Source organism: Ostrinia furnacalis, unplaced genomic scaffold (assembly GCF_004193835.3).
Source record: "Ostrinia furnacalis isolate ACB-3 unplaced genomic scaffold, ASM419383v2 OfSCF0694, whole genome shotgun sequence".
Taxonomy (NCBI): domain Eukaryota; kingdom Metazoa; phylum Arthropoda; class Insecta; order Lepidoptera; family Crambidae; genus Ostrinia; species Ostrinia furnacalis.
Window position 1 is genome coordinate 588,719 of NW_021130933.1, and position 21,016 is coordinate 609,734.

General features: G+C 39.8%; 1 protein-coding gene across 1 annotated transcript in view; it reads right to left on the reverse strand.

The window, feature by feature from the left end:
* Window positions 1–15,461, reverse strand: part of LOC114349586 (transcription factor Sp3) — a 34,406-nt gene extending 18,945 nt beyond the window's left edge. The window contains exons 1-6 of the mRNA XM_028300002.1: window positions 15,018–15,461; window positions 10,034–10,121; window positions 3,095–3,417; window positions 2,241–2,315; window positions 1,360–1,476; window positions 478–615 (exon numbers count right to left, since the gene is read on the reverse strand). Of these exons, the coding sequence (XP_028155803.1) occupies window positions 478–615; window positions 1,360–1,476; window positions 2,241–2,315; window positions 3,095–3,417; window positions 10,034–10,121; window positions 15,018–15,077 (801 nt within the window). The 5' untranslated portion in view covers window positions 15,078–15,461. The remainder of the gene's footprint in view (window positions 1–477; window positions 616–1,359; window positions 1,477–2,240; window positions 2,316–3,094; window positions 3,418–10,033; window positions 10,122–15,017) is intronic.
* Between the last annotated feature and the right edge of the window lie 5,555 nt (window positions 15,462–21,016).

The following is a 21,016-nucleotide window of genomic DNA, read 5'->3' on the forward strand; positions in this document are numbered from 1 at the left end:
CATTCACAGTCAAGACCAGTCCCAGTATTCCAAGAAAAATGACATCACAACCTTCGTATTTTTTTGTATTTTCGGACATATCAACGTTGTAAAGGATCTAACCTTTTCTTAAACAGCGGCCTCAGATCCACCTATGCTTGACTATACAGGGTGTCTTTAATCTTTATATTCAAGCTTCTTAACGTCTTCCTACTGACCTGTGCATGCTGGGCAGGGATGAACAAAGCCTCCTGTCCGTCTACAGTGACAGCCTGCATGGGCGCCACGCCTCCCAAGACGCCCGCCTATGCTTGACTATACAGGGTGTCTTTATATTTAAGCTACTTATCTACTGACCTGAGCATGCTGAGCAGGGATGAACAAAGCCTCCTGTCCGTCCACGGTGACGGCCTGCATGGGCGCCACGTACAGCCGTAGATGCCGCCTATTCTTGACTATACAGGGTTGTCTTTATATTTAAGCTACTTATCTACTGACCTGAGCATGCTGAGCAGGGATGAACAGAGCCTCCTGTCCGTCTACAGTGACAGCCTGCATGGGCGCCACGCCTCCCACGCCGCCTACGCCGCCTACGCCACCCACTAGGCAACTGCCGTAGATGCCTCCCGCTTGTTGCTGGAACAAAGCATCGGTAGATTAGAATGGGAAGTTGGGAATTGAAGTTTTGAGGTTCAATATAAAGTTTAGCTTACTGGATGATAGTGGCGGAACTACAGGGGGGCAGGGCTGGCAAAATGCCACGGGCCCACGGCCCCAGGGGGCTCAAGTAAAATGCACACATTAAGTTGTTTGGGTTACCGATTCGTGATATTAGGTACTCATTCATACGTGCTATGAAACCAAACCCCTCCCCCCTGGCATTTCACGGGCCAGGCCCCCCCTCAATGCCACGGGCCTCGGATAGTATAGTTACAGTATAGTTACGCTACTGCTGGATGATATAACTATCACACATTTGCTAATATCATGAGCATAGCAAAAACTGACTGTCTGGTAAAGGTCCCGGTAAGAACCTGGATGCATATTATCATATCAATGTTCCAAGTTGATGCATAAAAGTATACAACAGTACTGGAATAATGACCACGCACCACCCACGTAGTGTAGGTCGTTCCAATCGATGAACCGAATATCTATTGAAAATCCTGGATGTGAGTAGTGCAGGACCTGTGGTCGTGAAAATCCTTAGGTCACTGTCCAACAGTGGAAGTGGTTGAAAAGGACTGTATCGTCAAGTCATAATTTTGTCTCCACTGCAGGAGCAAGACTCTCTCTATTTTACCAGAGGCAAATAGAGGATTTGGCCTACACTCCCCTCTTTGGCCAGGAATAGGGAGGCCTAGGATTGTTGGCACACACCTGTAACAGTTGCGGGTGTATCTGTAGCAGCTGCTGCGGCGAGTTCTGGTATGTGGTGCCATCGCTCGACACCACGCCGCCTCCTAATATCGACTGCAATTGCTGCATCGATATGACCTGAAATAACAAGGAATTTCATACTAAAGTGGGTCCAACTACTACCAAAATAAGTTTGTAATTTTGTAAACACTGATTTCTTGAAACTTGTAAATAATGATGATTTGCTTGGAGTTTCCCTGCGTGATCGAATCAGAAATGAGGAGATCTGCAGGAAAACCAAAGTGACCGACATAGCTCGCAGAATTGCTAAAATCAAGTGGCAGTGCAGGACCGTGCATTGTGGAAAACCTTGGAGGAGGCCTTTTTCCAGCAGTGGACGTCATATGGCTGAAACGAACGAAACACTGATTTATTTCTAAATGTGGGAGTTGTCACAAGCTTGTTCAAGTTGCATGAGCCGTCATAGGCGTTTGAATCTTGGCTCATCAACCAAACGGCTGAACGTGTCCCGGTACTCCCGGTACAATCATCTCTTCTTGGAAAATAATGTTCCAAAATAGGAACACAAAGTGGTCACCCAGAAGGTCTGACTAGTAGAATGTAGAAGAAAGAAGGCATAGTAGGGAAAGACCTCTAGCAATGTGAAACAGTCAGCAGAGTACAACTTTTGACGGGCTCTGCAATATTTATTATTGATACAGTCATAATAATATGTATTTCAAATTAACTTTCCTTGCACATTTGCAGTTTCAATATTTACAAGGTCAGCCCACACTGAATGTCTTTTGTAGTACTTATAGTTATCATTTATTACAAACAAAGCTTCGTAATAATCACTCATTGTGATGAACGAAATATTTTGCATAACCGTTCCCACTCACCTGAGGTTGTTGAACCTGAATGCCATTTGGTACTGAGTTGGCTGCGTTCACAATGGCTGCTGATAATTCGTTGCCCTGTAAAAAATATAAGTTCTTTATTGTACCTATCACAAACTGATAATGAAATTTTTTTGCTCCACTACTAGGAATCGCTTCGAAATCTATAATGTATCTTATGTACGAGTATACTGCATGCATAGTGCATTCCTAAATAATTGATGCCTTGTTGTTAATCTGTGAACCCCTCAGGGGAAGTGCTGACCCCCTTAACATGGGGGTCATGGTACAAAAACATTTAGTCTCAAAAAAACTTTATAGACGTTTGAAATGTTATAAAGGGTCCTGAATCTTTCCATTCTATAGTGTATTGCAGGGATGGCGAACCAATGGCACGTGATGGCACGCGCTACAATATTTAGGGCACGCCACCAATCACTCCAAAATTCAAAATTCACTATGAAATAAAATAGTAAATTATGTTTTGAATGAGGGCTATATTTGCCCTCATCAGTTGGCGCCACTGTAGAGTAAGGTGCTGTAATGCTGTCACTCGCCAGTGCAGTGGCGCCACTTGTACGATGCCTTTTTTTTTTAGAAAAGTGGCACGTTGCCCCATAAAGGTTCGCCATCCCTGGTGTATTGTGTCCGACTATAAAAATGTTGAAAAACACTGCCCTAGACAATGTAAATGTTAGAAGAAAAGAAAGTTACTTCACGAAGTTTTACGCATTACTTCGTGAAATGGCATTGCCATAATAATTTAGAATAGAATAGATTGATCTGCCTTGTATGATTATATCAATCCCACCAACGAAGGAAATTCCCGATTATAAAAATACCAAATGACTACTCACCGATAGACCTTGGGCCCTCAACTGCTGCACGACAGCCGAACTGATGACCCTTACTTGCGGCTGTTGCTGTTGTTGTTGCAAATATTGTTGTTGAATCGCCGCTATCGTCGCCGCATCTCCTTGCACCTGCTGCTGTATCAACTGTGCCTGTTGTTGGGCTTGTTGTTGCGCCTGTTGTTGCGCCTGTTGTTGCTGGGCCTGTTGCTGGGCCTGTTGCTGGGCCTGTTGCTGAGCTTGTTGCTGTTGCTGAGCCTGCTGTTGAGCCTGTTGTTGCTGTTGTTGTTGTGCCTGTTGCTGTTGTTGTTGAGCCTGTTGTTGATGCTGTGGACCTGGAAGTATGGAATATAAATAAATAAATAAAATAAAAGGTATTTAATTCAGGCATGGCCCATAAAAGTACGTCATTATAAAAATTGTTTATTACATTTAACATTGTCAAATAAGTCACCCAAATGATGCTAACGCGCCAGGCGTACATCATACGCTTGGATGTCTCCATTCAATTTCTGCTGAAAGCTGATTGTGCTTTGGGAATCACGTTTAAAGCCATCTAATATTCACAAAAATTCCAAAGACTACAAATAATAATTTTAATCAGGTGAGATGCAGGCCAAAAGCTTCTCCGTTTAGCCTTAACGTGGTAGGTAGGTACTGAACCATGGGCGTACTCAGATATCCATCTACTAGCCTAGGGGGGCAAGAATGATTTTTAGGTCATATTATAGTTTGATTTATTTCCAGCTGTTCAGAGGCAGTTGCCCCTCCGCTACTGACTGGAGGATATAACTATCACACATTTGCTAATATCATGAGCATAGCAAAAACTGACTGTCTGGTAAAGGTCCCGGTAAGAACCTGGATGCAGACAGCGCCGGACCGTTCTTTGTGGAAATCCTTGGGAGAGGCCTTTGTCCAGCAGTGGACGTCATTTGGCTGAATCGAACGAAAGAACGATAGCAAAAACGTGGTACTCAGGATATAACTACCGCACAAAAGACTGGCAGTTATAATGATATAACTATACTAACTGTAGTGCTGTTTGTCCTGGTCCTGCGCCTGCTGCTCGGGCCCCATGCTGGCGGCGCCCAGGCGGCTGCACGTGGCGGCCAGCAGCGCTAGGGGCGAGTCAAGTCAAAAGTCTTTCACCAGTGTGTGTTGCCAGTGATGGTATACGGATCTGAGACGAGGTCGCTTACTATGGGCCTCATAAGAAGGCTCAAGGTCACCCAAAGGGCGATGGAGCGTGCTATGCTCGGAGTTTCCCTGCGTGATCGAATCAGAAACGAGGAGATCCGTAGAACCAGAGTGACTGACATAGCCCGCAGAATCGCTAAAATCAAGTGGCAGTGGGCGGGGCACATAGCTCGAAGAGCTGACGGCCGCTGAGGCAGGAAAGTTGAGTGGCAACCACGAGCCGGAAGACGTAGCGTAGGCAGGCCTCCCACTAGGTGGACCGACGATCTGGTGAAGGTCGCGGGAGGCGCCTGGATGCGAGCGGCGCAAGACCGGTCTTTGTGGAAATCCTTGGGGGAGGCCTTTGTCCAGCAGTCCACTGCTGACGTCCACGTCATTTGGCTGAAACGACGAACAACGAACGATTTTAAATGGCAGGCGGCGATACCCTTTGTCCAGCAGTGGACGTCATTTGGCTGAAACGAACGATAGCAAAAACATGGTACTCAGGATATAACTACCACACAAAAGACTGCAGTTATAATGATATAACTATACTAACTGTAGTGCTGTTTGTCCTGGTCCTGCGCCTGCTGCTCGGGCCCCATGCTGGCGGCGCCCAGGCGGCTGCACGTGGCTGCCAGCAGCGCTAGGAGCGAGTCAAGTCAAAAGTCTTTCACCAGTGTGTGTTGCCAGTGATGGTATACGGATCTGAGACGAGGTCGCTTACTATGGGCCTCATAAGAAGGCTCAAGGTCACCCAAAGGGCGATGGAGCGTGCTATGCTCGGAGTTTCCCTGCGTGATCGAATCAGAAACGAGGAGATCCGTAGAACCAGAGTGACTGACATAGCCCGCAGAATCGCTAAAATCAAGTGGCAGTGGGCAGGGTACATAGCTCGTAGAGCTGATGGCCGCTGAGGCAGGAAAGTTGAGTGGCAACCACGAGCCGGAAGACGTAGCGTAGGCAGGCCTCCCACTAGGTGGACCGACGATCTGGTGAAGGTCGCGAGCGGCGCAGGACCGGTCTTTGTGGAAATCCTTGGGGGAGGTCTTTGTCCAGCAGTGGACGTCATTTGGCTGAAACGAACGAACGATAGACATGGTACTCAGGATAGAACTACCACACAAAAGACTGCAGTTATAATGATATAACTATACTAACTGTAGTGCTGTTTGTCCTGGTCCTGCGCCTGCTGCTCGGGCCCCATGCTGGCGGCGCCCAGGCGGCTGCACGTGGCGGCCAGCAGCGCTAGGGGCGACTGGGTGCCGCTGCCCTCCTGCTGGAATAGACAAGATACACTTTAATGTCATACTGTATATGTATGTAATACATTTGTTAGTCGGCCGTTTGGTGTAGTGGTTCAGAACGGACTACTATGCCGAGAGGTCCCGGGTTCGATTCCCGGCCAGGCAGAAATTGAAATGATGAATTTTAATTTCTGTGACGGGCCTGGGTGTTACTATGTAGGTATATGTATGTATGTATTTACAAAAAAAAGTATTTAAGTATGTTTATATCCGTTGTCTAGTGCCCATAGTACAAGCTTTGCTTAGTTTAGGACTAGAAGCATAGTGTAAAATGTCCAAGGATATTTATTTATTTATATTGAGACTATAGATGGAGCTGGAGAACAACCGCTTAAAAATCAAGAATAAACAACACTGTATCACGCTTGCTGGAGTTGACGCAGGTTTTAGAGGTTAGTAGACTTAGCAGTAGAGGAGTAAGAGGTATCAAAAATTTGAATATTGTGGCCTAGTTTTTTTTTTGGCTGCACATGACTGTCAGGAAAGCTAGAGGCGACTGGGTGCCGCATAAAACTGGGATGGCAGCTTAGAATAAAAAACACTGCTATCATGTTAGCTGGAATTGATAGCAGAACACAAGCTGGCTACAAGAGGCTTAAAAAAATTGGGTTGAATGGCCTAAAGGTTTTTTTTTCATACAGCTGCAGGTGGCAGCCAGGAGAGCTAGGGACAACTGGGTGCCGCTGCCCTCCTGCTGGAATAGACAAGATACACTTTGTTAACCACTGAGGGCAACTGAGTCACTGGACTCCACCCTGCACACGACAGAAAACAGTGCAAACGGACACAGGAGTGATTTATTGAAGTTCCCTACAGATTGTCGCTAAGACCACGGATATAAAAGAAAAAAAAATTACATACTGGGACTCGTAGAGCTAGAACAGTTGTTTACAGAATAAAGAATAAAAACATTATCATGCTTTCTGGAATTAATGTAGGTTTTAGACAATAGCAGTAGGCTACAAGAGGTACAAGTTTCTTTCAGAGAGCTGCATGGGGCTGCCAGGAGCACTACTACACATTATAACCAACTGGGTAGTTTAGTGGTAAAACCACCTGATTCAACTAAGCTCGATTACGGCTTGATCATCATTTTACTTAGGTAAGGTGTAGGCCATGAACCTCTTTGTTGTGGATAAAAAAATCTTTGCTCCGTCTAACCGGCTGGAGTTGATGTAGGTTTCAGACGTTTGGATGAGGGCCATAAAAGGTTTTAAAGAATTTAAATTGAGCAACTTAAAGTTATAGGATTGTATAGATTGAATGTTGTTTATATTTTATTTGAAACTAGCTGACCCGGCGAACTTTGTTCCGCCTTAATGGCAATAAATAAGCAGACTTTTTTTTAATTTCGAACGGGATAAAAAGTATCCTTTGTCCTTCTCCTGGCTCTAAACTACCTCCCAGACAATTTTCAGCTAAATCGGTTCAGCCGTTCTTGAGTTATAAGCGAAGTAACTAACACGACTTTCTTTTATATATATAGAAGTATAGTATCATTTTTTTTAAAATTTAATACAAAGTTCTAATAAGCCCAGTAGAGCATTGTGCATAGCTGAAATAGCAATAAAATATACCTTAAATAACATTGATAAGAATCTCAGAAGAATATACCACAGCAATAGCACAATAATTTGACCAAAATGTGTCAGAGGCAGAGCGAGCTGAAAAGTTGGCCATTTCCTTAACTTGAACGTGAACATGACCGAGGAAACTCTGTGCAGATTCTNTTATTATTATTATTATAATTTACTCTCTACTGCAGGTGCACGACTCTCCATTTTACCAGACGCAAATGGAGTAATCCCTACCCTAGCTAGACTGGTTTGGGAAGCATAGGATCAGGGTTCGAAAATATCCGATATTTATTATAAATATCAAAATATCGGATATTTATGATATATATCCGATATATATCAACTTTGATATATATCAATTTTGTATGAAAGCCATAGTATTATTGTTTTATTCATGAATAGTGAATACTATTGCATATGTGTTACATAAACATGTTTTTAATGTTTTTAAACCTTAAAATCAGACAAATAAAGCAAAAACATAAAATATTCTTTTAAATACGGCAAAATCAACTAAAAAAATAAAAATCTTATGTCAAAAAGTACAAATACAGTAACAAATTTTAAAAGTTGATATATGTAAATCATCAAAACCGGCTTGATATATATCGGATATATATTTTGATATATATCCTCGAACCCTGCATAGGATTGTTGGCACATACCTGTAACAGTTGCGGGTGTATCTGTAACAGCTGCTGCGGCGAGTTTTGATATGTGGTGCCATCGCTCGACACCACACCGCCTCCTAGTATCGACTGCAATTGCTGCATCGATATGACCTGAAATAACAAGGAATTTCATACTAAAATGGGTCCTAATACTACCAAGATAAGTTTGTAATTTTGTAAACACTGATTTATTTCTAAATGTGGGGGTTGTCACAAGCATGGTCAAGCTTAGAGCCGTCATAAGCGTTTGAATCTTGGCTCATCAACCAAACGGCTGAACGTGTCCCGGTACAATCATCTCTCTTGGAAAATAATGTTCCAAAATGGGAACACAAAGTGATTTCGAACCCAGGTCTGAGTAGTAGAATGTAGAAGAAAGAAGGCATAGTAAGGCAAGCCCTCTAGCAATGTGAAACAGTCAGCAGAGTACAGCTTTTGACAGGCACTGCAATATTTATTATTGATACAGTCATAATAATATGTATTTCAAATTAACTTTTCTTGCACATTTGCAGTTTCAATATTTACAAGGTCAGCCCACACTGAATGTCTTTTGTAGTACTTATAGTTATCATTTATTACAAACAAAGCTTCGTAATAATCACTCATTGTGATGAACGAAATATTTTGCATAACCGTTCCCACTCACCTGAGGTTGTTGAACCTGAATGCCATTTGGTACTGAGTTGGCTGCGTTCACAATGGCTGCTGATAATTCGTTGCCCTGTAAAAAATATAAGTTCTATAGGTATCATAAAAATGATAATTAAATTTTTTTGCTCCACTACTAGGAATCGCTTCGAAATCTATAATGTATCTTATGTACGAGTATACTGCATAGTGCATTCCTAAATAGTAATGCCTTGTTGCCCTAGATTCTAAGGCCTAGAATAATGATTTTCAATCTGTGAAGCCCTCAGGGGAAGTGCTGACCCCCTTAACATGGGGCTCATGGTACAAAAACATTTAGTCTCAAAAAAAACTTTATAGACGTTTGAAATGTTATAAAGGGTCCTGAATCTTTCCATTCTATAGTGTATTGTGTCTGACTATAAAAAGGTTGAAAAACACTGCCCTAGTCAATATAAAAATTGTTAGAAGTTTCGATAAAAGAAAGCCAGGCATTGCTACTTCACGAAGTTTTATGCATTACTTCGTGAAATAGTAATGCCATTATGATGAAGAATAGAATACACATCTGCCTTATATGATTATATCCTCTAATGTCCAATCGCACCACCGAAGGAAATTCCCGATTTAAAAAATACCAAATGACTACTCACCGATAGACCTTGGGCCCTCAACTGCTGCACGACAGCCGAGCTGATGACCCTTACTTGCGGCTGTTGCTGTTGTTGTTGCAAATATTGTTGTTGTATCGCCGCTATCGTCGCCGCATCTCCTTGGACTTGCTGCTGTATCAACTGTGCCTGTTGCTGGGCCTGTTGTTGCGCCTGTTGTTGCGCCTGTTGTTGCTGGGCCTGTTGCTGGGCCTGTTGCTGAGCTTGTTGCTGTTGCTGAGCCTGCTGTTGAGCCTGTTGTTGCTGTTGTTGTTGTGCCTGTTGTTGTTGTTGGGTCTGTTGTTGATGCTGTGGACCTGGAAGTATGAAATATAATTTATAATAATTGTTTATACATTTTACATATTATGTGGGTGTCTCCACTCAATTTCTGCTGAAAGCTGATTATGTGCTTTGAAAGTCACGTATAAAGCCATCTAATATTCACAAAAAGTCCAAAGACAACATATAATAATTTTAATCAGGTGAGATACAGGCCAAAAGCTTCTCCGTTGCGGATTTTAAAAAATCCTCATTATCAGTATTATACCACCATACAGTCTCCTTCCTCTTCACCCATAAAGCAATATTTGTTTCCACAGTTGCCAATATCTCATCAGCATAGCCTTAACATGGTAGGTACTGAACCATGAGAGTACCAAGCTTTCAGCCTAGTAGGGAGGCAAGTCATATCAAGCTTCTGGCCTAGATAGGGGGGCAAGTCATATAAAGCTTCTGGCCTAGGTGGGGGGGCAAGTCATATCAAGCTTCTGGCCTAGGTGGGAGGGCAAGTCAGATTTTTAGGTAGAACATCACTTAATTCAGTGTGCCTTTTAGCAGCACAGGCCTCCAACTCTTTTAATTAGACTCTCAGCTGATATTATGATATATGAATACTAACTGTAGTGCTGTTTGTCCTGGTCCTGCGCCTGCTGCTCGGGCCCCATGCTGGCGGCGCCCAGGCGGCTGCACGTGGCGGCCAGCAGCGCTAGGGGCGACTGGGTGCCGCTGCCCTCCTGCTGGAACAAACAACTTACACTTAGATGTCATACTAGCATTAGAACTCCATAGACAAAACTGGGATGGCCGCTTACAAAAAAAAAAGAATCTTTTTGCCATGAAGCACGCTTGAATTGATAGCAGATTTTGGATTGAATGGCCTAAAAGTTTTTCTTTCATACGGCTACAGATGGCTGCCAGGAGCGCTAGGGGCGACTGGGTGTCGCTGCCCTTCTGCTGGAATAGACACGATACACTTTGATGTCATACTAGCATTAGAACTCCATAAATAAAACTGACAACCGCTTACAAAATAAAAAGTAAGAAACTTCGTGCCATGAAGCACGCTTGAATTTATCTTTTAGCCGCTGCCCTCCTGCTGGAACCAACACGTTACACTTTGTAAACCACTGAGGGCAACTGAGTCACTGGACTGCACAAAGAACAGTGCAAACGGACACAGGAGTGATTTATTGAAGTACCCTACAAATTGCTAAGACCACGGATATAAAAGAAAAAAAAATGACATACTGGGACTCGTAGAGCTAGAACAGTTGTTTACAGAATAAAGAATAAAATTATCATGCTTTCTAGAATTAATGCAGGTTTTAGACAATAGCAGTAGGCTACAAGAGGTACAAGTTTCTTTCAGAGAGCTGTGGTGTGTGTGTGTGTTTCATGTGGCTGCCAGGAGCACTACTACACTACACATTATAACCAACTGGTTAGTTTAGTGGTTAAACCCACCTGATTCAACTAAGCTCGATTACGGCTTGATCATCATTTTACTTAGGTAAGATGTAGGCCAAAAACCTCTTTGTTGTGAATAAAAAAAATTTAGCTCCGTCTAACCCGCTGGAGTTGATGTAGGTTTCAGACGTTTGGAAGAGGGCCATTAAAGGTTTTAAAGAATTTAAATTGAGCAGCTTAAAGTTATAGGATTGTATGTAGATTGAATGTTGTTTATATTTTATTTGAAAAGTATAGTTTCATTTTTTTTGTAATTTAATACAAAGTTCTCATAAGCCCAGTAGAGCATTGTGCATAGCTGAAATAGCAATAAAATATACCTTAAATAACATTGATAAGAATCTCAGAAGAATATACCACAGCAATAACACAATAATTTGACCAAAATGTGTCAGAGGCAGAGCGAGCTGAAAAGTTGGCCATTTCCTTAACCTGAACGTTCTTTGAAGCATATCAAAGAATCATTCTCTGTCCTGGACACCGATAACAGCAAATTTAATCTGACTCCAAGGTTAGGTAGATAGATAAATTAATGCTAAAATAGACAAACTAAGGCCAGTGTAACATTAAAATCCAATAGCACAGTGACACCAGTTAAATTATTTCATGTTGACTAATGTGAGCATTGAAAGTGTAAAAGATTTATGCATTTTCATGTAATGTTCTAAGATTCGTTTTTAATAGCTATTAAATTATTAATTATTCGGTCAGACTTCAAAGAGAGATATCATATTAATTAGTTATAATAAAATATTATTTTCGTTTTGACGGAATGTAAAAAGGATAGGTATCCATTGATCGGTGGTGTCAGTGAAAGAATGTGTGCTCGTTGATTAAAGAAGTAAGAATGCTTACAATTTCCTTGTGATTCAAATAACTGCTTTTGAAATTGATGTACCTAACTAGTAACAAGTAATTTTTAAAATTACATTTACTAACAAATCTAACTAATTTACTTGTGTTGTACTTATATTTCTGAGGTGGAATTGTGTAAAGCAATCGTAATCATTTGACAGTTCATAACATATGATAAAGTCAGTTAAACAAAGCATTTGACAAAATAATCATACGTTATGAACTGCCAAATTAATGATTACGATTGCGTTAGACAATTCCACCTCTGGTCTAATTTATGAATATGCATTTTTAACACAGGAAATCCAACAACTTACAAGGCATGAATAAGTTATGACAACGTCAACATACTATTTGTTACAAGTTTTCTTGAATTTTGTTACTAATATGATCGGCTTTTAGTAAAATTCTCATTAAGGTTCAAGCTTAGATTAATAAAGCGTATCAAGGGACAAAACTGATAAAAAACACAGATTACTTGACCAATACAAAAATTCACGTATCACAAGTATTTTCAATGGTTTCTACTAAGGGCGTCACAGTCAGCTGGTAAAAAATTGCAATAACAAAATATTTGAAAGCACGCCGTTTTGAACCTTATTTTGTAGGCAAATAAAACTTGATGAAAACAATTTTCCTGTTTACAAGTTGGTTTAACCCACTTTACTCACCATACAACTTTTGTGAGCTTTAAAACTAAAAGGAGCACAGAAACTATAGGCATAAAAACAGCCTCAAAGATTATGATAGATCGATCATTAAACGGGAATAGACGGGAGTATTAAAACAAGACAAAAAAAATGCCACGAAGGGTCTACATGACGTGATCATAAGAGAACCTTGAGTTAGTGACTGTAAAATAATGTTTGTGTATGTTCACCATGTATAAATTATAACGCACCTCATCGCAATATTCACTTTTCATTTGATAAAATCTGAAAAAATTAACATTAATTAGGGCGCCACTTTTCCTTTCAAATTTTTGATTGACTGTCAAAAAATTATTGTCAATTGTCAAAGTTGAGGTAATAATTCATTCAATTTTTACCAATTTCATCATTCATTCGCTATTAACCCTTTAATGCCAAATTGGAATTGTTNTGGAAATTTATAGACTCAACGGGACTAAGCAGTGAACTTTAAAGACAAGGGCTGCCACAATAGATCAAACCTGGTCGAGTTGGCGCAAATAAAGGCCCAAAAACCAATAATAATATAACCTGAACGTTCTTTGAAGCATATCAAAGAATCATTCTCTGTCCTGGACACCGATAACAGAAAATTTAATCTGACTCCAAGGTTAGGTAGATAGATAAATTAATGCTAAACTAGACAAATTAAGGCCAGTGTAACATTAAAATCCAATAGCACAGTGATGACACCAGTTAAATTATTTCATGTTGACTAATGCGAGCATTGAAAGTGTGAAAGATTTATGTACATATTTTCATGTAATGTTCTAAGATTCGTTTTTAATAGCTATTAAATCATTAATTATTCGGTCAGACTTCAAAGTCATATTAATTAGTTATAATAAAATATTATTTTCGTTTTGACGGAATGTAAAAAGGATAGATATCCGTTGATCGGTGGTGTCAGTGAAAGAATGTGTGCTCGTTGATTAAAGAAGTAAGTATGCTTACAATTTCCTTGTGATTCAAATAACTGCTTTTGAAATTGATGTAGTAACAAGTAATTTTATTTACTAACAAATCTAACTAATTTAATTTAATTACATTATTTACTAACAAATCTAACTATGTTATTTACTTGTGTTGTAGTTATATTTCTGATCTAATTTATGAATATATGCATTTTTAACACAGGAAAACCCACAACTTACAAGGCATTATTAAGTTAGGTATGACAATGTCAACATCTCAACATACTATTTGTTACAAGTTTTCTTGAATTTTGTTACCTAATATTATAGACTTTTAGTAAAATGTCTCAATAAGTATCAAGGTACAATACTGATAAATACAGACTACTTGACCAATACAAAAATTCATGTATCACAAGTATTTTCAATGGTTTCTACTAATCAAGGGTGTCACATAGTATAGCTGGTAAAAAATTGCAATAACAAAATATTTCAAAGCACACCGTTTTGAACCTTATTCTGTAGGCAATAAAACTTGATGAAAACAATTTTCCTGTTTACAAGTTGGTTTAACCCACTTTACTCACCATACAACTTTTGGGAGCTACAAGAAGAACTAAAAGAAGCACAGAAACTATAGGCTTATAAACTGCCTCAAAGATTATGATAGATCATTAAACGGGAATAGACGGGAGTATTAAAACAAGACAAAAAAAATGCCACGAAGGGTCTACATGACATGATCATAAGAGAACCTTGAGTTAGTGACTGTAAAATAATGTTTGTGTATGTTCACCACGTATAAATTATAACGCACCTCAACGCAATATTCACTTTTCATTTGATAAAATCTGAAAAAATTAAAATTAATTAGGGCGCCACTTTTCCTTTCAAATTTTTGATTGACTGTCAAAAAATTATTGTCAATTGTCAAAGTTGAGGTAATAATTCATTCAACTTTTACCAATTTCATCATTCATTCACAATTAACCCTTTAATGCCAAATTGGAATTGTTAACTGCTCAAAGCTACTAGTTCCAAACTTGGTGCCAAACTTTCAAACCGGAAGTGGGACACTAGAACTTTTAAAGTTACAACAATTTGTTCAGTATAAACATCATAGTTGGGAGTCGACACGCCTTTTCCTAACAAGTGCCGGGAGTCGTCGCACGCAAGGCCGCCGCCGCCCTTTGATCCACCCACCTCAAATCGCGTGACTGTGATTTTTATGCAGTTGCTAGCTAGACCATCTATGGATTATTAATAAACATTCTTGGTGCAGGTAAGTGTAGTAAATTCGTAAAACACAATAATTTTAATTTTTTCGACCCTGTAGACTGACTTGTATTGGCAAAAGGTTATCGTATAAAACAACGCAATTGCTTTCGCACTTATAAAAATGGCGACGATGCCATGGACTCTTGAAATACAAATTGTGAAGTTAACATTGCAATAATAGTTAGCATGTAATTCACACGTGGTTACGGGATGGGTGGGTAGCAGAACTGGAGGAGGACGCTGATGCTATTTCGGCAAGGGAGTTGCTTGCGACACGGTCACAACCTCCTGCGTGTGGCCTGGCGGGCCCCACACGGCTGGGGCCGCAGTCGCCCCGCCCTCCCCCTGCGCCGACACGAGACCGCTGCCCGCTGGCGTCCGCTCTATTACACAATAACACTATATCCTTCCACTTAGCACAATTTACCTTGATACTTTTGTCCTCGTTTATGTATTCCACTTGTATTTTTGAAGACTCAGACGACATTATCCAGTATACACTTGCAAACAAATATTTTTCTTTGTTCACGTACAGATCGCACCATCCTCACGACCGGCCGCCAAACTGCGGCGATCATACTGACGAAACGACACGAATACCTTCGGCATTGTTCGGAGATCCGCCTCCTATCGCGGTCGGATTTCTTTCGGTTTTAAGTGTATTTTTCAAAGTTTTTAACTTGTTATCAGCTTTGGAGTACACATAACGGTACGATATTTTATTGTACACTATCCTTGTTATTAGCATAATAATAGATTCCAATAAAGTGGTTGAAAAATGAGCTTTTAAGTTGCTCATTGATAACGCTGTCTCGTTCTAACAGAGACAGGTCTTGATTATTGGTAGGCAGCAGCTGCGCCTCTCTCCTCCTCCCCGTTGCGGGTTCGGCACCGCCGCCCGATAATAATAATTGAAAGTAGGAAGGACGTAATAATGGGTGTATAACCTCGCGCCCGCGGCCTCCTTGGGCGGGCAAAAAATGCACACATGTCGTATCTCTTGATGCACTCGTTGCATCGTCTAACAAGATGTGAGCTGTAAACGCGTCCACTAACTATTAAAGTCTGTTTCGTAGCATTATTTTAGAGACTCTTTGTATTGTATTACGATACTCTGGAGACTGAATAGTTCTTATCTCCATTGAGGTTCGTTCCTTATTACCTTTAATAATAACAGTAAAACTTCAGTTACCTACCTGTGAAGCTCGTTTATTATTCTTGCTTTATTTATGAAAGAAGTGGTGTACTACTCATTTAGTTTTTCTTAATATTCCCTACCTATGATAAGGTTTAAAAGGGTTCCTAGGTGTATTATGAAGAGTTTTACGGACAAATAAATAAATATTCTCAGCATTCGTAGTTAAGGCTAGATGCCAAACTATGGACCATAATATTGCAAAATTGTCATTTTCCCCAATTTGTTTACGACTACCGATATCTCGACCCCATTATTTATATGTAGTTGCAGACTGGTTCAGAAATGAGAGTGAAAGTCGAGCCACGTTTTGTCAAGCGTCAGTCGCGTCGCCCCGGGTCCATTATGCACGAATGAGCAGCCGCCCTGAGAGAGCGTGTGTCCCCGACTTAATTATCTGACCTTATCGTAATTCAACATTGAACCATATTGTCGTTACTTAAAGTTGAGACTCTTTAACAACTCTTGCTAAAAGCATGCATTCCCAAACAAATGATGCTATTCGTCGTTAAGATATTGGATTTTGAACCTAAGCTGTTCCAACTTACGACTCAGTTATGAATCCGAGTACATCGAAATATCCGACGTTATTAATCCAAACTGGTCTATTATGGGTGTACCTCGGTGGCGTGGCACGGCACGCGGTAGACGAGTGATGCGATATTGTTTGCGTATTACTATTTAATTAGTCGATGAGCAGTGTTGGTGAAATCATCACTTCTCATTCTTTTAACCGTTTAGTCTAGAATGAGCCAAATCAATAAAAATATTATGCTCTTGATTTATTAGTGATGATGACCTCCTGAATTTACTTCTTGTAATCGAGAAACAAAACATAACATACATAGAAGTATGACATACANTGTCCACCTATTTTTAAATTCAAACTACTGTGCGTCATGAAATCTATTTGGTTATTCAAAACACTTCTCCGCCCTCGCTCCACCCTGCTCCGCCTTGGTGGGAACTAATTCAATAGACCTTTATCACATTCGGCGATAAAATTACCTTGTAGATGGAAATCAACGAAGGCTATCTTTTGAGTTAAGGTACAGAATAANGACATACAACAAGTGAAATTATGACATTTAAATAAATTAACATTCACAAACATGCATGACTATTTTTTATCAAAAAAATTCAGTTTGATCATAAAACCAGTCTTCTGCGAGTAATTTTATCCCTAAGAGATGGCAATCATGATAAAAATTAAATTTTTCCTCGATAAAACAGAGGTGTCTTGAGATATAGTTACTTAGTACCTGCGTATTTTCAGGGTATACGCAATAAGTAGGTCTGTTGCAATGAAGGCATACTAGTAAATTATATTCCCACAGTCATCTTAATTTGTCAACTTAATAGTAAGAAAATCATTAACGACTTCACAATTCATCAGCTTTACATACGGTAGGTACCAATAGAAATTGTACAACAATTGGTTTGCTTTTGAGAAAGTTCCTTACATAAAGTCCATTAGACCCTATAGTTGGGTGGTCGTAGAGCTCACAGGCAGACGGAAGCGGAAGTAACAGTGGGCGGACCGGACCGCCCGCACCACCCGCCTTCGCGGCCAGACACGCCCTAGCTCTCATGACGCATAACCATCATCTTAGACTAATTAATGCATAATCGCTAATCATCCACACCTTCCTCGCACACAGTGTTATTACTTCATTCTTCAAAGAAAATTAAATTTTGAATGACAAGCTCATTAATGCTCATGTCATGATAAAATCTATAAGCTCACAAAGCTTATGCCATTGTTGTCAACAAAACTTCAGGAAAGTAACAGTTCTGTTGTTGTAATAACTTCTAAACACTTGCGTCTAGAAAAGTGTCTCTAATTAGAATTTATTGGGTTCAGATTTTTTTGGGTTTTATTTAGCCGCTCTTGGTAGTCTCGGTACTACCCTGATCAGCAGAGCTGAATGAATAGCGGCATAGAGCAAAGCGTAACAAGTTATGGCGGGCTGGGAGTCCTGTTATATCATAGCCACGAAGAAAAAACTCTGTTTAAAAAAACAGAGGGTAACCCTCGAAGCTGGAATGGTTCGCTCGACAGCGAGGTCTTTTAGCCTGACGGAGCTGCAGAATAAAGGCCGTATCACATTTATCAACCCGGAAAGGGATCGTCGTAACCGTATCAACTCGAGGCGGTCAGTATTCTTTGTATGAAACTCCATTCTTCAACGCACTCTTATCCGCACCGTAACGTAAACTCCTTGCCTCGCGATTGACAGTGCGTGAAAGGTGATGACAGCTCGCAAAAGGCGAAACGGTGTTGATCCCTTTCCGAGTTGATATGTCTGCTATGACCTTAATGTTTAAGTTAGGATAATCACCGTCGACACCGTTGGGTTTTAGTGGGTAGGCCCTACCTTTCAGCCTTTTGTGATCCGGTCCCTGACAGAGAAAGTCCCATATAACTGGTAACCCCCATCAGTCAGTGAGTATGCGCAAAATATTTCCCCACGTAAAAAAAGTTTTTGCCACGTGCACTAATACTTTTAACATTGGGTTATGGAAATCATTGGAAGAGGCCTTTGTCTAGCAGTGGACGTCATTTGACTGAAACGAACGAACGGACGAAGTCTATACTTACCCGAAATCTGACAAGCATCATCATTTTATCAGCCTATGATGACAGTTCTTTGGTAGATACAAGCATTCAAAATACACGGTTATACACGGTACAATCAATCGGTTCTTCGATAAATATTAATATGACTAGCTTTCTACCACTTTAACTTGTTAGTCCCGTGTGCCAAGTTGAACCGACTCGAAGAAACTTAGAGCATAGCATGTTCCTTAGCTTGTTACATAACTTCAAACTGAGCAAGTCGTATTGTTGCGTTTGCGACGCAATAAGGAAACAAAAAAAAGTGGATACGCCTACGGTAGAGAAAACTAAAAACACTTATTCTCAGTCATTAGAATCACGTGTGGTCGTGGTTGTTATGAGTTTTCATTTGTTGTGATATTGCTCACCTTACGATATTTTGACAATTGCTATCTTTTCCCATTTGTGGTCAATTCAATGCATTTGTGCAGGGTTAGCAACACAGGCTTCACTCAATAATTTACAAATTGACTGGTTGGTAGCATCCTGTGCCTGCATCCTGCGCCATCTTGCTACCTTTATACATTTATCTGTAAATCTGTACATCTTATGAGTGGACGTGCTACGGTGTGCTTGCAGCCTCTATACGTGGCCAGGTTCCAGAACTTTGCTGCCCCATGGGCCGTCATCTCAGCATAAGTACTGTGCGCCCTTTATAACTTCAGCTTGCTAATCCGTCCGGCTATGTCAGCTACTTTAGTTTTTCCAAAGCTTTTCTCGTTTCTGATTTGATCTTGTAAAGAAACAACGTGTAATAATAGAGTTCGTGAAAGTAAATGGGTGTAGGCAAATAAATTAAAACAGTGTAACATCACTTTAAGTTCTCTCAAGAAGTTTGCATCAGTCTCAGTTAAGTTCCAAACATTTGTCATAACTCAAGGAAAAGGGTGAATACAATTTATCATTTATCAATCATCGTTTATTAAATTTAATGGCATCTAATTAATACTTCATTCATTTTAACGGACACTGGCTAAATGTGCAAACTGCATAAAATATAATTTAAAAAAAATACTACTATAAAATATTAACTTCATATAAAGCAAATTAACAATCAGAAGGTAAGGACATCTAAATCTTATAAAATGTAAAAAATCAATATAATCTGACTCTAATGTAAACAGATACTAGTCGCGAATACGTAAGAATTTGTTAAATTATTTGAATGTACTAAACTAATACCAATACATAAAGTTATGTATATCAATTTATTAGATTAATTAACGTCTGTGTCACAGTACCCATTTCATTTATTTCCCTACTAATAAACAGAGTACATTAACTAGAGCGCTTATTATTGACACCTGCACGTTTAAAAATTCATAAGAATAAGGAAGTGCAGCGCCCACCCACCGCCCGCCCGCGGCATCAGCTCGCGGGGGCGTAACCACCGCCCTACGCCGCGCCCGGGTCCACGTTACATTGAAACTTTTTCCCGCCAATTTGTTTCAACTTTCCTAAGACATTCTAGTAACATAGGTAATAGTTTTTAGTGACACGCATGTTATCATGTCATTACTTGGAATTAGAGACAAGTCAGAAACTAGTCCTTCAATGTTTTTTTAGACCACTTAATAGTTTTAAAAAATGTAGTAACGAATATTAACTTAATAATAACTCAATTGAATGAATTAATTGAAATTACGAAAAAGAAAAACAAATGTTTGCGAAAAACCAAAAATATTTAAGAAGACTATTAATGGGTTAAAAAATTACGGTCTATTTCTGATGTAATCGTCATTCATTCACTCATTCTTATATTTTTTTATTCAATCAAATCTTTATGCAAAGGTGATAAAAATGTAAATAAAATTGTTAAAGTAATTTAGGTTCTATTTAAATTAAATTAAAATAAAATAAAATTGTAATAATATTAAATGCGTTGAGAAGCTTGCATCACAGTATTTAATATTTATATTTTGATAGACAATGATAGAGTCTGTCTTTCATTCTCATCGTGATTTTGATTTATTAGTAAAAATTCCAGATAAAATTTCGAAGCCGACGATTGCCTTAGCCAAGTTACTTTTAGCGCTCAAACAAAGTTTCCGCGCTTTACGATACGAGCAGCGGCACGAGCAAAAAGTTACGAGAAATCGTTTCATTTATCACTAGACTAGAACGCGAACGCCATCTATCAATGAACTACGGTTACACAAGGTCATAAAGGAATGTCGTTAATTCCTCTAGGCACAAGGTTTATTTTTACTTAGCGTAAAAAAGAAACTTGATGCATTGACGCCTGACTAGGTGGCGTTAGTTGACTTTATGCGATGAATTTGGCACTAAGTTTGAAAATGTATTTTCAAGGTTTCTTCTACCAATACAGGCAGAGCGGAGCGGAGCAGTACGAAGAAGTATCGGACCGTCATGAAATCTAATTGGTTATTCAAAACACTTCTCCGCGCTCGTTCCACTCTTCTCCGCCTTGGTGGGAACTAATTCAATAGACCTTTATCACATTCGGCGATAAAGGGGGGAAAATTCCACCTTGTAGATGGAAATCAACGAAGGCTATCTTTTGAGTTAAGGCACAGAATAAATTAGCTGGTGTAGCTAGTAGGAGTTGCTTTGTATCGAGAAAAGGTAGGTTGAATAAGACAACAGATTA